Here is a 15,613-nt window from a genome sequence, read left to right on the forward strand (position 1 = left end):
TCAGATTCCAAGTAGAGGGAATGAGGTCAGCAGCTTTCAAACTGTATTTCAGTGTTTGTTAGGAACCCTGCTCAGAAGTGTGAGCTGTCAGAAGATAAAGGCATAAAATCTGGGATTCCCAACCAGGCTGCAACCCTGTACACACTCTCTTTCGATTGTTCCACATTTTGTTTTATGGCTAGATGACTTATGAGTCCTGTCTCAAGTTGAGGAGTCAATGACTACCGCCTTCAATATCTCTTTTAAAATTGAGACGTAATTGACGCAGAACATTGTGTAAAGTTTCAGGTGTGCAGCATGCTTACTTCATACTTTTATATCTGTGTGTTCCCTCATTTTCTTAGTTTTTTATAATGTTTATTTGGCTGCATCGGGTCTTAGTCTCTGCACCCAGGATCCTCTGCAACGCATGGACTCCTTAGCTGTGCTGCGCAGGTGCAGTGTGTGTGGCTCGCAGGCCCTCAAGTGCTCAGACCCAGCGGTCAGCATGGCAGCTCTGCAGGCTGGTTGCATGGGCTCTAGTTGCACCACGGCTCGTGGGGTCTTAGTACCCCCGCTGGGGATCGAACCCACGTCCCCTGCATTGCAAAGCAGATTCTTAACCACGGGACCACCAGGAAAGTCCCTGTTCCCTCAAAGCTTAGCAATGACTTCTTTCTGCTCTTAGACCCTTCTTGCCATTTTGTAAACCTTGTCTCTCCTGCTCTGCAGAGGTGACTGTGGGATGACTCTTTATGGGGTTTAGCTCACTTGTGTGTCAGAATAATTTCCGAATTGCAGGTCTGTTTCCCTGTTTCTTTCCTTTCACCATCTTCATTAGAAACACGATCAGTTCTTGAGACTCTGCTCGATGCAGATCTAGTGGCGGGAAGCCGGGGTCGCAGTGGAAGTTGCCACATCTGTTCCAGGAGTCGGCTGCTAAGTCATTTCAGTTGTGTCCGACTCTGTGCGACCCCATAGACGGCAGCCCACTAGGCTCCTCTGTCCCTGGGATTCTCCAGGCAAGAATACTACAGTGGGTTGCCATTTCCTTCTCCAATGCCTGAAAGTGAAAAGTGAAAGTGAAGTCCCTCAGTCGTCCCCGACTCTTATCGACACCAAGGACTACAGCCTACCAGGCTCCTCCATCCATGGGATTTTCCAGGCAAGAGTACTGGAGTGGGGTGCCATTGCCTTCTCCGGTTCCAGGAGTCGCATTTCAGTAAAATGCAGACACAACCCCGGAACTGTTGCATTAACATCGGAGAATCTTTGGATGCCAGGAAATTTGGATTTGTAATAGAAGTTAGCACCAAACAACAGCCTAAATATTCAAACCTGAATAAAGGTGTCTTTGAAAGACTTTACAGTATGAGCTCATGTGACCCAAAATATGGTTTTAAAAATCTGCTCATCAACATGAATTTTCTCTCCTTGTAAAGCCAATGGTCCTCATGGGCAGCCTTCTGTTGCCTTTGAGCAGCCACGTAGTATCAATCTGAACCTTCTGCACACAGAGTTAGTGGGGTCGCCCTCTCTGAGTCTTCTAGTAGCAGAGTTAACCTATCAGCAGAGGTTTTTAGTAAGCCACAGACTGTGGCTAGGGCTTTGGAATTGTTCATACCTGTATACACCACTTGACACATGGGCTGTTTATGATCCACCATTAGAAGGACCTGCATGTTGCTGAGGGTATTTACTGTTGAGGGTTATTTTGCAAACTTCATATTGTTTTTGAATAAGGATGCTTAGTTGTGTTCGCATTGAGACTGGTTCCAGACAAAGCCAATGGATCAGATCTGACTAGGTAAGACAGGCACTTTGGGAAGATTGTCTATAGCTTCTCCAGTCCTGTGTAATGAGCTGGAAAAGCAATTTACTAAGTTTAATGTTGTTGTTCAGTCGCTCAGTTGTGTCTGACTCTTTGCGACCCCGTGGACTGCAGCATGCCAGGCTTCCCTGTCCTTCACTGTCTCCCAGAGTTTGCTCAAACTCATGTCCATTGAGTCAGTGATGCCATCCAAATATTTCATCCTCTGTCACCCCCTTCTCCTCCTGCCTTCAGTCTTTCCCAACATCAGGGTCTTTTCCAACAAGTCGGCTCTTTGCATCAGGTGGCCAAAGTATTGGAGCTTCAGTTTCAACATCAGTCCTTCCAATGAATATTCAGGACTGATTGCCTTTAGGACTGACTGGTCGGATCTCCTTGCAGTCTAAGGGACTCTCAAGAGTCTTCTTCAACACCACAGTTCAAAAGCGTCAATTCTGCAGTGCTCAGCTTTCTTTATAGTCCAACTCTCACATCTGTACATGGCTAGTGGAAAAACCATGGCTTTGACTATATGAACCTCTATGGGCAAGTGATGTCTCTGCTTCTTAATGTGCCGTTTGGCTTGTCATAGCTTTTCTTCCAAGGAGCAAGTATGTTTTAATTTCATGGTTAATGTAGAGGCTGGAAAAAACTTATTCCAACCCCTGAACACTTTATGCCCTGAGACCATAGCTTATTCACCTTGTACAGTCTGGTACTTTCCTTTTTCTATCAACTCACTTTGATCTCTTGAAGATGCTGTTGTTCTTCTGGAAAAAGCAATAAGCTAGAGCTCAATTTTTTGTATGCATAAAGTGCAGAAAGGAGAAAATAAGCCAGGCAGTCATTCATATTCTAGTATTAATAACTTTACAGGGCATTTCTTCATTCTAAAAAGGAAACTCTTATTTGGAATTGTTGGAAGAAGGGCATTAAACAAGCAAAGTGATCATTGTGCAATGAATTCTTCCTGGAGGAGGAGGAATTGAAATTGTCAGCACGGAAGGTGTTCTTGGCTTGCCTTAGCATTTTCCCAAGGAAAGTCAGTCGTTTGTCACATTGTTGCCGTTTCCAAAGAATACCTTTTTCTGAGAAGTTTAAACATCAGTGAGTCTTCCACAGTTTTCTCACCCTGAGTTTCACCATCTGCCAGGTACCGTGTGCGGGACGTAACGTGCACTGTCCCATTTGATCTGCACGCAGTCTCATGAGGGCCATGCTACTGAACAGGCTCTTCCTGTTGTTGTCGTTCGGTCGCTCAGGCATGTCCGACTCTTTGCGACCCCATGGACTGCAGCACGCCAGGCCTCCCTGTCCATCACCAACCCCCTGAAGTTTAATCACTCATGTTCACTGAGTCGGTGATGCCATCCAGCCATCTCATCCTCTGTCGTCCCCTTCTCCTCCTGCCCCCAATCTTTCCCAGCATCAGGGTCTTTTCCAATGAGTCAGTTCTTCGTATCATGTGGCCAAAGTGCTGGAGTTTCAGCTTTAGCATGAGTCTTTCCAATGAATATTCAGGACTGATTTCCTTCAGGATGGACTGGTTTGATCTCATATCCATAAACAAGCTCTAAATGGTGTTTATTCTACATTTTAGACATTTTAACTCAATCTTCACACCAACCCTCTATAGGTCCTATTATTTCCCCATTTCAAAGATACAGAAACGGAGATACAAAGAGATTAGCTGACTTGCTCAATATCACATGATCTCGTGGGATCTCGCAGCACAGGGTGGAGCTGATTTATGTCCAGGGCTTCTAGTTCCAGAATATACTGTTGTATATTGATGTTATCATTATCAGGGAGGAAACAGAAGCACAGAGAATAACAACTTGCCCCAAGTCACACAGGCAATGAATAAGGGAGCAGGGTCTCAGATTCAGGCAGCCTGCAAGCTACAGCCATTGTATCATCCTGCCATCGTCTTTTTTGATCAGTCATTTCTAAAGCCGCACACACTTGCTTCCACTCAACACAGATCTCACTGAGGCACTTAAGAAAAGGTAATGATAAGAACAGGGAGGGAGAAATTAACTTTATCATTTATTTAGCTTCCTGATTAGTTTGTTTACTTAGTTCACTGTTTCCTTTCATTCTGAGTCGATGTGGGAGAGTGGTTCATTATGAGAGAGTTGGATCCTCACTGGATTAGTTGCCAGAGTCAAAGGCAACCTTAACCTCATGTAGAGCAGTGTTTCTTATCTTTAATGAGCATATGAACCCCTGAAGACCTGGTGAAAATGCAGAGGCTGATTCAATAGGTCTTGGATGGGCCGAGATTCTGAATTCCTCGCAAGTGTCCAGGTGATGCCGACGCTGCTAGAACATGATCCGTGCTTTGAGTAGCAAGGCTGGAGTATCGAGCTTTTCCAAACTGATCAGAGAGATTTACTCCCAGAGTTCCAATGGGAAGGAAGGCATTTTCATAGATGGAAGAACACTTAGGGAGTTTGGTCAAATCAACACTGGGCAGAGGAGGGATGACCCATGAAATAAGAGCTGAGCTCCACAGGCTCAGCCTTAGGATTGAAAGGAGCCTTAAAGGTCATCTGGTCCAAACATCCAGCCAATGTTTGAATCGTCTTGGATCCCTGCCAGGTCATCTCAGCCCTTGAGTTACAGAAGTATTTGCCATGAATGGAAATAAACATTGAACAGACCAAGAGAATTTCAAGATGGTGCCTGAATCACAGAAAGAATCAAACAGCGAATGGCTTTTGGAAGAGCTGTGATGCCTCACGCCGGCGCAGACAGACGTTTGCTGCATTTTAAGAGTCTCTGGATATTGATTCAGAAGTTTTCAGACCTACCGTTTCATAATAAAAGCAGTAAACTCTATCAGAGGGCCACTTGGGAGTGCTTCTTCCCCCACACATGTCGCCCTGCCATGAGTAGAGGTGTCTGTGCTGACTGGCAGGTGAGAGTCAGCGGCAGGCACTGGCTGCCGGCTACTTCTTGGCAGCCCTGACTGTAAACCAGGGCCCTTGAGAAACCATATTTTCAAGGACCCAGCATCCTGCAACCGTGAATGGTCTACCCTCACTTTGATTTTCCATGCGTGCATCGTGTCCAGCTGTTTGCAATCCCATGGACTGGGGCCGCCAGGCTCCTCTGTCCCTGGGATTCTCCTGGCGAGAATACTGGAGCAGGTTGCCATTTCCTCCTCCAGGGGATCTTCCGACCCAGGGATGGACCGGCATCTCCTGTGCGTCCTGCATTGGCGGCGGATTCACTGAGCCACCTGGGGACTCGGCCTGAACCAAAAGATACTTGTTCTGTGGGGCCTTCTTACGGGGAGCTGCCAGCTTCTCCTTTTCTCTCGTCTCAGGCTGTTGCTTGATGGTTCTCTGCCTTCTGTTTCAGGTGCCCGGGGACAGCGAGAAGCGGTGGAGGCCAGCCCTGGTTGTACTGACGGAGAAGGACCTTCTTATTTACGACAGCATGCCACGGAGAAAGGAAGCCTGGTTCAGCCCAGTTCACACGTACCCACTTCTTGCCACCAGGTAGCCATGGTCTTGTGTCTGGGTGTGAGGAGTTTGCTGTTTGAATCTTTTAATCAATGATAATTATTTCAACATGTGATATTACTGCTTCCTCTTGCAGCAGGAGCTGAGAGTTCCTCCAGAATGTAGGCACACATTTTTAGCCACTTAGATTAATTATCATTTCTGACCATACACAGGGCAGCACAAAGCCCTTTCCTCCTAATGGAGAGGCAGTGACATGTGCCCGGCCTAGCGGCCTTCCTGGGCCTCCATCCCGTCCACCTGGAGATGAGCTGCACACGTGTGCCTACTCTTGAGTTCAGGTGGAATCAAGTAAGGGTCTTCCCTTGGTGGCACAAAGAATGTCACGTGGGGATGTCCCACTGTGCTTTTTGAAGCTCGGTCAGCAGGAGACCCCGCAGCAAGTCCTCCTGCAGTTGCGGGGCGCTTGCCCTGGAGGTGGGGCTGCGGGGGTCTGTCTGCTGCTCAGTGTTGAGACTTTTGATCCTAACGCAGCATGTGCTTCAGTGCCTTCTCTAAAGTCCCGTATCCTGAGCACCGGAGCACCTCAGAACAGACCCCTGCTTTCAGACCTGGCTCCTGCCGCCGGCTCTCTGTGTATGCTTTCTGATAATGGTTTAGTTTGCATCACTCCCGCTGTGTCTCTTTCCCTACCTAGAAGCTTTGTGTCCATGATGTTTGTGGCCCCTGCTGGCATAGCTGCTGGCAACTTGGGGCCCTTAAACGTCCGTAGAATGAATTACTGAACAATGTGGGGCGGGCTCTGAAAGGAGTTTGTCCAACCGACAGCGCAGTGAACTGAGGTTTGGGGGCATCTGTTCTGGGTGAGAGAGACAGTCGAGATGGCTTCTCCTATCTGAATGGATTGAGATGCCAAACGGGTTATAGTCAAAGCTCAGGTGCAAGAAGAGAACGAGCCCCAGTAGCAGAGCAGAAGTGCCACAAAAATCAAAGCGACCATAGTGAGCCGAGCTGAAGCTCCCCGAACGCTCTCCTACTTTCCTCGTGGTTGGTGACGGGGAACAGCCAGGGTACCCTGAGAGTACCCATGAGCAGGGCTGAAGCTCCCTGAGCTCCCTCCTACTTACCTCATGGTTGGCGATGTGGAACAGGAAGGGTATCCTGAAAGTACCCACTGTTGGCCTCAGAGGTAAGTAGAGGAAGCCTTCAGGGGCTGGGAACCAGGCCTAGATCACTTAGACATTCATCAAGTAAATAAAATGAAGTAAAACAGTAGTTTAATTTTTTAGTCTCTTAAGCCTCAAAAATCTTGGCAGGGTAACTATTAAAATACTGTTTGTGTTTCAATAAAACCTCAATAATCAGAATACAAATATCCTACGATGCTCCTGCAAAGATTTGGGCTGTTCCTTGGGCTTCGTTCAAATTCAGCCCAATCCCTGTCACTTTCCACAGTTAATATCCATGTTCTTCATCCATGGGCACTGGTGTTCAGGTTCTGAGACATCCCTGTGATGAAATCAAAGAAAGATTAGACCACAGTCACTGTCTTCGAGTTACTAAGATATATTGGACTCTTGGACCTCTTGAAACAGTTTTCAGGAACAAAAGTTTAAAGAACGTAAAGTTTCTAGGTACTTTTCAGGCAACTTGAAAATAAAACTTACCTTAACACATAGCTTTTGTCTCTCAGTTTCTGAGCATTCTGACTAGTGGAGGCTGCTGTTTCATTCCTGTGTGCGTGTACTTATTGATTCAGGATTTTAAATATTCAGTTCCTGGATCGCACTGGCCACATCTCGAGGATTCAGCAGTTGGGGCCGGTGTCTGCCGTTTTGCACAGCGTGGATCTAGAGCAGCTCCACCGTCACAGCACGTTCTGTTGGACAGCAGTGCCCTAGAGCATACATGACTCCCTCGGAATTTGTCCCAAGCAGCCTGCCAGCAGCTCAAGCCACCGGGGGGGTTCATCCTCCAGGCTCTGCAGGCTGTCGGCACAAGCTGGGCTCCTGGGGCTCTTTGTGACCCCATGGACTGCAGCACACCAGGCCTCCCTGTCCATCACCAACACCCAGAGCTTGCTCAAACTCACGTCCATTGCATCAGTGATGCTGTCCAACCATCTCACCCTCTGTCGTCCCCTTCTCCTCCTGCCCTCAGTCTTTCCCAGCATCAGGGTCTTTTCCCATGAGTCAGGTCTTCGCATCAGGTGGCCAAAGTATTGGAGTTTCAGCCTCAGCATATGAACTCATACAAAAGCAAAGCCCCCTGAAGGGGGGCGGGCGCACAGACACAGCGGTTGGTAGCTGGGTAGCTGTCAGTGGCACCGGAAGCACCTGTCGTAGACTCGCCAGCCGTGCCGTGTCAGGTCTCATTATGAGCAAATCACACCAATCGCCTCAAACCACGAGCTGCGCCCAATGTGGAGACAGAAGATGGGATTCCCACTCGGTGCAAACTGCGCTCACTTAGAACAGACGATGCAACATTTGAAAAGACCGGCATCCAGGGGCTTCCCTGGGGGCCCAGTGGTTAAGACCTCACCTTCCGCTGCTGATGGTAGGGGGTGCGGATTGGATCCTGGTTGGGAAGCTAAGCCCCACCTGCCTCGCGGCCAAAAAACCAAAGCATAAAATGGGAGCAATGTTGTAACAAGTTCAATAAAGGCTTTAAAAAGAAGGAAAAAAATCAGGGTCTGCCATCTAAATATAAAGGAGACGTGCTGGGGATGCTTGACTTCCCATCTTGCCACCCTCTCCCAGATTACTGACCGCTGAACGGCAGAAGAGCTCATCTTGATGTGTCTGAATCAGCCCCATGAGCCCGTAATTGTGCCCTGACCTCCTCTGGAAGCCCAGGAGGCAGCTAAGATGTGGAGGCTGCACTGGGAGCCTCTCCTTCCTTCAGCGCCGCCTGCAATCCTGGAAACGGAGGAGCTGGACTTCCATCCTCGCTTTCTCTCCCAGGACGGGGCTTAGCCCGGGGTCACTGCACCTCGCTCCTTCCCAGTCCCATCTGTTCACGCACTTGGTCGAAAGCTGCCCTCTGCCCAGCCCAGCGGGGGGATGCACTTTAGGGAAATGGCTTTTAACTGACCTTTCACTTGCTCATCAGCTCCCATGCTTTGCCTGCGTCGGTCCTGGCTAACTTCCCTCCTGGACCCTGTGTGTGTGTCTAGAAAAAGACTTTTGGGAAACAGTGAGGAAAACGACCCCGGCATCTCCCCGTGTGATCACAGCAGAGACGCAGCTCCAGGCTGGGAGCAGCATCCCCGCCCTGAAGGTTGACAGTCTCCCTGCGCGGCAGGCCGGTTCTCCTGTTACTGGAGGGTGTGTGATGGGTCCAGCTGCTTGTGCTCAAAACCCAATAAACAGGCCAGGTTGGTCGAAAGTTTGCTTTATGTCAGATGCCGGCGGTGGGGGCGGGAGTGGACGTCTGTGCAAAGGCCCAGTCCTCCCCTGACAAGCGGTGAGCGCTCTCACAGACAGACTGGGCGGGGGGCCTGCAGAAACAGTGCCCGCAGCTCTGGCCGCTCTTCAGATTGGCCCTCAGTGGTCTGACAGGCCTCGTCTTGGTGGTTTCAGGGACAGTTCATCTTCAGTTCTGGGGCCATTTGTTCTCATTTCTCTGAGGCCAGTTCTCAGACCTGTGGCAGCTCGTGTCCTGGGTAACGTCTGGTCATCGTGTAGCTAACTTCTCCCACCTGGTGGTCTAGAATCGATAAGACTGCTCACAGGATATATCTTAGAATATTATCTGCAGCCCTCGAGAAAGAACTGAAGGCCCTTGACCATGCCTCATGACTGCGTTGTTAGTATTTAGTCTCATGGACTGTTTTCCGTTATTTCCTCATTTCACACTTCTCTGATTAAACCTCTCCTTTGAATGGAGTTTTCCACACACAAGAGGCAGGCAGGGGACGTGGGTTGGGGCAAGGACCACAGGGCCCCGCTCCGTTTCACCTGAGATGAGAGGCCAGGCGTGGCAGACACCCAGGGAAACCCCGATCCTCCCACCACAGAAGGCACCCCAGCACTTCCTCTGGGAAGGAGGGCTGCTCCCCAACCTCATGTTGAAATTCATCGAGTGACTCTTTCACTCACTTCTCGTGTGTTCCATGCACGGACCTGTGGCTCTGTGCGCTTGGTATATAAGCATTCAGGCACATAGCCTGTCTAGTAGCATTATTTTTCCAAAGAAGGGGAGTCGTGTCTTTTTAAAATTTCTTTTGAAGACCTTCTCTTAAGGTATTATTTATAAACAGTGCTATACACGAATCTTAAATGTGTAGTTCACTCAACTTTTATTTGTAGATGCAGAGCCACATCGTCTAAAGTTTTATTATAGGTTAGGGTGTCTGCTAATTAATCATCCTGGGTAACTTTATCAGGAAGTCCATTATATACCATCCGCAAATAGCTAGACCCAGCTGCTAATAAACCCGTGGCTGACCTTTGTGGAAGGAGCATAGACAAAGCCAACAGCTTTACATGGATTCTACCTGACTTTGCAAAACTTGCTCAACTTAATCACCTGGCTGTCCATTAACGATTCTGGCCCCAAGCACCCTGCCCTGGAGATCCTGGCTCAGCAGGCCCAGGTTAGGAGTCAGGAGTCTGTGCTTAACAAGCTTCAGATGTAGTGCGCAGGTACCACGTTTAACCCTCGCAGCCCCACGAGCTTTAGGTTTTCTTCCTGTGTCACAGAGAAGTAAAGTGAGGAACTAGGATGTTATGTGACTTGCCCACAGCTGTACAGCTGGTGAGAGACAGGCCCGGAATTCCGATTCTGAATCCACTTTCTGTTTTTTAAAGATTTATGTAGTTTCAGCTGCTCTAGGTCTCCGTTGCTACGTGCAGTACGCGGGAGCTACTCTCCCATCGCAGTGTGAAGGCTTCTCTCGTGGACACAGGCTCTAGGCGCTCAGGCCTCAGTAGTTGGGCACATGGCTTAGTTGCCCTGTGACGTGTGGAATCTTCCCAGACCAGGAATCGAAACCATACGCCCTGCATTGGCAGGCAAACTCTTCACCACTAGACCACCAGGGAAGCCCTGAATGCACCTCCTTAACCACCATTCAGTAAAGCCAGAATGGTGGCTCAGATGGTTAAGAATATGCCTGCAATGCAGGAGACTAGAGATCCAACCAGTCAATCCTAAAGGAAATCAGTCCTGCGTGTTCATTGGAAGGACTGATATGGAAGCTGAAACTCCAATACTTTGGCCATATGATTCGAAGAGCTGACTCACTGGAAAAGACCCTGATGCTGGGAAAGATTGAAGGTGGGAGGAGAAGGGGGCGACAGAGGGTGAGATGGTTGGATGGCATCACCGACTCGATGGACATGAGTTTGAGTAATCTCCAAGAGATAGTGAAGGACAGGGAGGCCTGGTGTGCTGCAGTCCATGGGGTCGCAAAGAGTCAGACATGATGGAGTGACTGAATAACAACTGCACCATTCTCTGCAGCCTCCCAGGAGCGTATTTCCTATTCCCTGAAGATCAGATGGCTCTTCGAATTTGCTGAGTGGATCATATAAATCTTTCCTTAGTGCTCCTGACAACTTAGTCATGAATAGAGAGCTGTTCAGATCCTACAGCAGAGTGAGCACAGAGCTGGGGACTCTCTAAGACCTGGAGTTTACGCCCAGGACTTGGACCAGGGGCTCTCAAAGTGTCATTGCCAACCGGAATGTGAGCACCGCCAGGGAACTTGGGGCACATTGCAAATGCTCCATCCCACTTCAGAGGAATTAAATCAGGAACTCCGGGACTGGGGCCCAGCCCACCTGTGAGGGCACAAGCCCTCCAGGTGCTTCTGATGTGGGCAGATGAGAGCCCCTGGTTCAGAAGACTCTACTGGCTCCCAGGGTTCCTGGTGGGAAGGAAACGCCATAACCAGGACGAGGCCTTTGTCCTCTGTGTTCTTCAGAAGCACCATTTTGCTTCAGGCAGTGGTGACCACTGATGAGTTAGTTCGAAGGCTGTCCTGGATCCAGGTGCCCACAGAGTCATCAGCAGGTCCCGGAATGTGCATGTGGCTTCCGGGCTCTTCCGTCTTATAGCACTTTCCACTGGTCCTTCGCCCTCTCCCTCAGCTTCCTCCGAATGACTGCACGGTACCCAGCAACAGATCGCTGCTACACAGCACTGACTCAGGTACAGACTTGGTCAGCATAGTGCCTGACCATGGCCACAACGAAATACCATAGATCGGTAATCAGTTCTCACAGTTCTGGCAGCTGGGGGTCTAAGATCAGGCTAGCAGCATGGTTTGTTTCTGGTGAGAAATGCTGTATTTTGTGTGTATATGTGTGTTGCATCAGGATCTTAGTTTCCTGGCTAGGGATCAGAGCGCAGAGGCCTAATCACTAGGCCCCCAGGCAAGTCCCGAGAGCTCTCTGGGTTTGCAGATGCCGTCATCTTGCTGTGCATGGCCACACGACTTCCTTGTGTCCCTGAGGAGAGAAAACTTGAGCTCTATGGGGTCTCTTCTTACAAGGACACTAATCCCATCAGAGCAGGGCCCCACCCTTGTGACCTCACTTAACCTTAATGCCCTTGGTTCTGTCTCTAAATACAATCACACTGTAGACTGGAGCCTGGCTGTATGAACTGACAGCTGGGGCAGAACTCAGCCCATTGCACTGACTCCAGCACGGCCGAATTCAATGTGCTGCACGCAGCAAGGCTGGCAAGGAGGGTCCTCGAGCCTTCATCTTGGCAGTCCTGGAAAGCGTCAGTCAGAAGGCCAGAGGGTCTTTTCTCTTGCAGAAGAACTGTCTGGGACTGTAGCCAGTAGGAAACAGATTTCTTCTAAAATCGTTCCTCAGCTCACACATTTCATAGTTGACTTGCTGATTTGTTTGTGGTTCTTTTTTTTGGGGTGGGGGGGTGCGGGTTCCAGGCATATCAAATTTATATTTTTCTGGAAGATGAAAGTGTGATTGTGTTTCAAGGCAGAGGCTCTACAAATGCTCCAGTGGTCTTGGTGTCAGCTGCCACAGAGAAGTTTCCAGGCAGTCAGTTCTTCCACTGACAGCATTCCGTGGTGTCTCTGTGCCCTGATGGTGCTGCTCATGGCAGCTACTCTCATCCCCCGGCTTTTTATGAGGCTTGGGAAAGCTTTTTTTTTTTTGCTTAGCCAAAGCCTATTTGATGTTGCCGAACATTAAAAAAAGGAAGGTATCCTTGCGCATACAGAGTGACGCGCAAGGTCTTTTGCCACTGTCGTCATCGTTGGCAAGTGAGATCGGTCTACAGAGAACCAGGATTCAGGTCGCAGTATTTCTGGAATTCTAGAAGTATAACCCCAAAATTCTGCCCACCCCGTCCCAGGCGTTGGGGAAAAGTTCAGAGGCACAGAGCTTGTAAAAAGAATGCCGCTACTCCCAGCCCAGTTTCCCAACCTGTCCCTTTAGAGGAGCAGAAGGAAACCAACCAGCGAACTCGCTCTGCTCCCCTCGGACGTCACTCGGGAGCCAGAGACGCGCAGCGTTGGTACTCAACGTGTCCGGGAATCTCGTGCCTTAGGAGCTAACTGTTTCTAAGTGCTAAAAGTAGCTGCCACCTCAGGCGGGCGCAGACGTTTTAGGAATGCTTTCCACTGGGAAAGGCTGGCCAATTGCATCTGTCAAACTTTAAATTGTAATCAGCCTGTGGTTTTCACTCGAAGCCTGGGAGGCCCCTTCCTCTTGGAGGGCGCGGGCATGTTCCACGGGCTTCCTCTTGGGCCGCACAGAAGGAGCCGCGTGCCCGCGAACCCATGTTGTGTCAGACCGAGAAGTGTGGGGTTGGCCCTCACTCCGTCCGCCGCGTGTGTCTCCGCGTGTCTGGTGCCACCCCTGCCCTCACTCGAGCCCGGGCAGGAGCCCTTCAGATGTGTCGGGGGATTAGCTGAGCGAGGAGATTCATGGACTTTGGGATCAAACCAGGAGTCAGATTCTGAGACTTCTGCTTGTAATGGGGCAAAGTATTAATATCAGTTTCTCCAGATCCAAGTCTCCTCATCTACAGGAAGCAGTAATAGTAACTTCTGCTCTTCCAGTTATTGATAAGATGGACTTCTCAATCGCTCTTAAGTGAGTGTAAGCATTCAGCATGTAACAGATGTAATAAGTGATGGATAAACGCCAGCAGTTGTTACTACTGGAGAAAGTAATTGGCATTAATGCATGAATGGCTGAAAAGGAATTGGGTCTGTTTGACCCTACACGTGATACTGCGTTTACCAAGGACTTGTAGTGTCTTAAACCAAAGTCGCTGAGCTGTGAGGGCGGGGCTAAGGAAGAGTTGTGGGTTTGTTTGTAGGGACAAGGAAGTGTGGGATGGAAATAGGGACCCGAAGCCCTTAACTTCACAGCACAAAGCTGGTCCTGAGTGCTGCCACGGGGAATGCGTGGCAGACGCTCCCGTGGCTCTAAAAGTGGACCTGGATGAGCCTCGGTCGGAACTGGGCTCCAGTCTGCTTCGGGCTCACTCCCCTTTGTTTAACGGGCCTTGGCTTACACTCAGTATCCCTAATGATGTCCCTTTCTGAGAGCTGGGACCTGGCCTGATTCCTTTACCACCATATTCAGATGGAAGAAGTTTAGAAGGTGCAGTGAGACAGGAGTTCAGTGACTCCTGGCCAAGGGACAGCAGGCTCATTCTTGGGCAGCCCTTCCTGTCTGATGGTTTGGGGCTTGTTTGGGATTCTGCCCCTTCCTGTCTTCCCTGGAGACTGTTGACTGTCGGGCCCCAAGTAAGGGTGGCCAGGTGTTATAACAAAGAATTCAAGAGGAGCCCCAGAACCACTGAAGGGGTCTGACCAGTTGCTCTTCCTTCCTCCTCCTTTTTTTTCCCTTTTCTTTATTGTTCTGTGGCTTGCACTGTGGCTTATGCATGGAGATACTAATTACAGCAATTAAGGAAAATGAGGGTGTAATATTGCTTAGCAACCCAGTTACCTAATCTGTAATTTTACTAATTTGCCTGAATCTGTGTGCTGCAACTGTTTTGGTTTTAATTAAGGATATTAATAATAATGTTTTTAATGAATCATTTTATGCTACATTCTCTAACGCCTTATCCAGAATTAAACTAGTGCATAAGCATCCCTTGTGAGGTAGGGTTTTCTGTGTTTTTCTTGAAACTAGTCAGACAAAAGGGGCCCATCTGAGGATCAAGAAACAATATGCAGCTTCACATCACACCTCAGTTGTTAGAGACGCCTGTGGCTGGCCCCCACAGGGACGGCTACTTCTACTGCCAAGCTCCCAAAATCTCAGACAGAGAATTTGACTCGAAAGGGGGCTTATCACACAACCTCTGTGAGCCTCCTGGTATCAGCACTTTGGGCATAGGACATGATTTTAAACCATTGCATCCTTCCTTTTTGTCTTATAAGGAGACAGCCGGGTTGGACCCCCTTTCCTTTGATGGTAGTGCGTGCGTGCTCAGGCGTGTCCGACTCTGCAACCCCGTGGGTTGTAGCCCACCAGACTCCTCTGTCCGTGCAATTTTCCAAGCAAGAATACTGGAGTGGGTTGCCATTTCCTCCCCCAGGGGATCTTCCCAACCCAGGGATTGAACCTGCATCTCCTGTGTCACCAGGTAGATTCTTTATCCGTGAGCCACCAGTGAAAGCACTAGTTGCTAAAGATGGATTTGGAAGCAGAAACAGGAAGTGGATGTTAGGCGAATCACATACAACATTCGATCCCAGGTACCTTTCAAGATCATTTTTTTTCAGGATGAATTAATCTGTAAATTAGCATTTAGTGGATGCAAATCCAAGTTCTTTGGATTGAGCCATAACTATTCTTTGGTATGGTTGAGGGACAGAGAGTGGGAGACAAGTCATAATATCTCAGTTCAGTTCAGTCACTCAGTCATGTCCGACTCTCTGCGACCCCATGAATCGCAACACACCAGGCCTCCCTGTCCATCACCAACTCCCAGAGTTTACCCAAACTCATGTCCATTGAGTCAGTGATGCCATCCAGCCATCTCATCCTCTGTCGTCCCCTTCTCCTCCGGCCCTCAGTCCTTCCCAGCATCAGGGTCTTTCTAATGAGTCAGCTCTTCGCATCAGGTGGTCAAAGTATTGGAGTTTCAGCTTCAACATCAGTCCTTCCAATGAACACCCAGGACTGATCTCCTTCAGAATGGACTGGTTGGATCTCCTTGCAGTCCAAGGGACTCTCAAGAGTCTTCTCCAACACCACAGTTCAAAAGCATCAATTCTTCGGTGCTCAGCCTTCTTCACGGTCCAACCCTCACATCCATACATGACCACAGGAAAAACCATAGCCTTGACTAGACGGACCTTTGTTGGCAAAGTAATGTCTCTGCTTTTGAACTGTCTAGG

At 49.2% G+C, this 15,613-nt stretch overlaps 1 protein-coding gene across 2 annotated transcripts in view; it reads left to right on the top strand.

Annotated features, from left to right (window-relative positions):
• SNTB1 (syntrophin, beta 1 (dystrophin-associated protein A1, 59kDa, basic component 1)) overlaps positions 1 to 15,613 on the top strand; it is a 253,717-nt gene that overhangs the window by 217,992 nt on the left and 20,112 nt on the right. For both annotated transcript variants that reach the window (XM_010846184.1, XM_010846183.1), the window contains exon 5: positions 5,159 to 5,298. In XM_010846184.1, coding sequence (XP_010844486.1) covers positions 5,159 to 5,298 — 140 coding nt within the window. The remainder of the gene's footprint in view (positions 1 to 5,158; positions 5,299 to 15,613) is intronic.

The sequence above is a fragment of the Bison bison genome, unplaced genomic scaffold (genome assembly GCF_000754665.1).
Source record: "Bison bison bison isolate TAMUID 2011002044 unplaced genomic scaffold, Bison_UMD1.0 scf7180017864233, whole genome shotgun sequence".
NCBI lineage: Eukaryota > Metazoa > Chordata > Mammalia > Artiodactyla > Bovidae > Bison > Bison bison.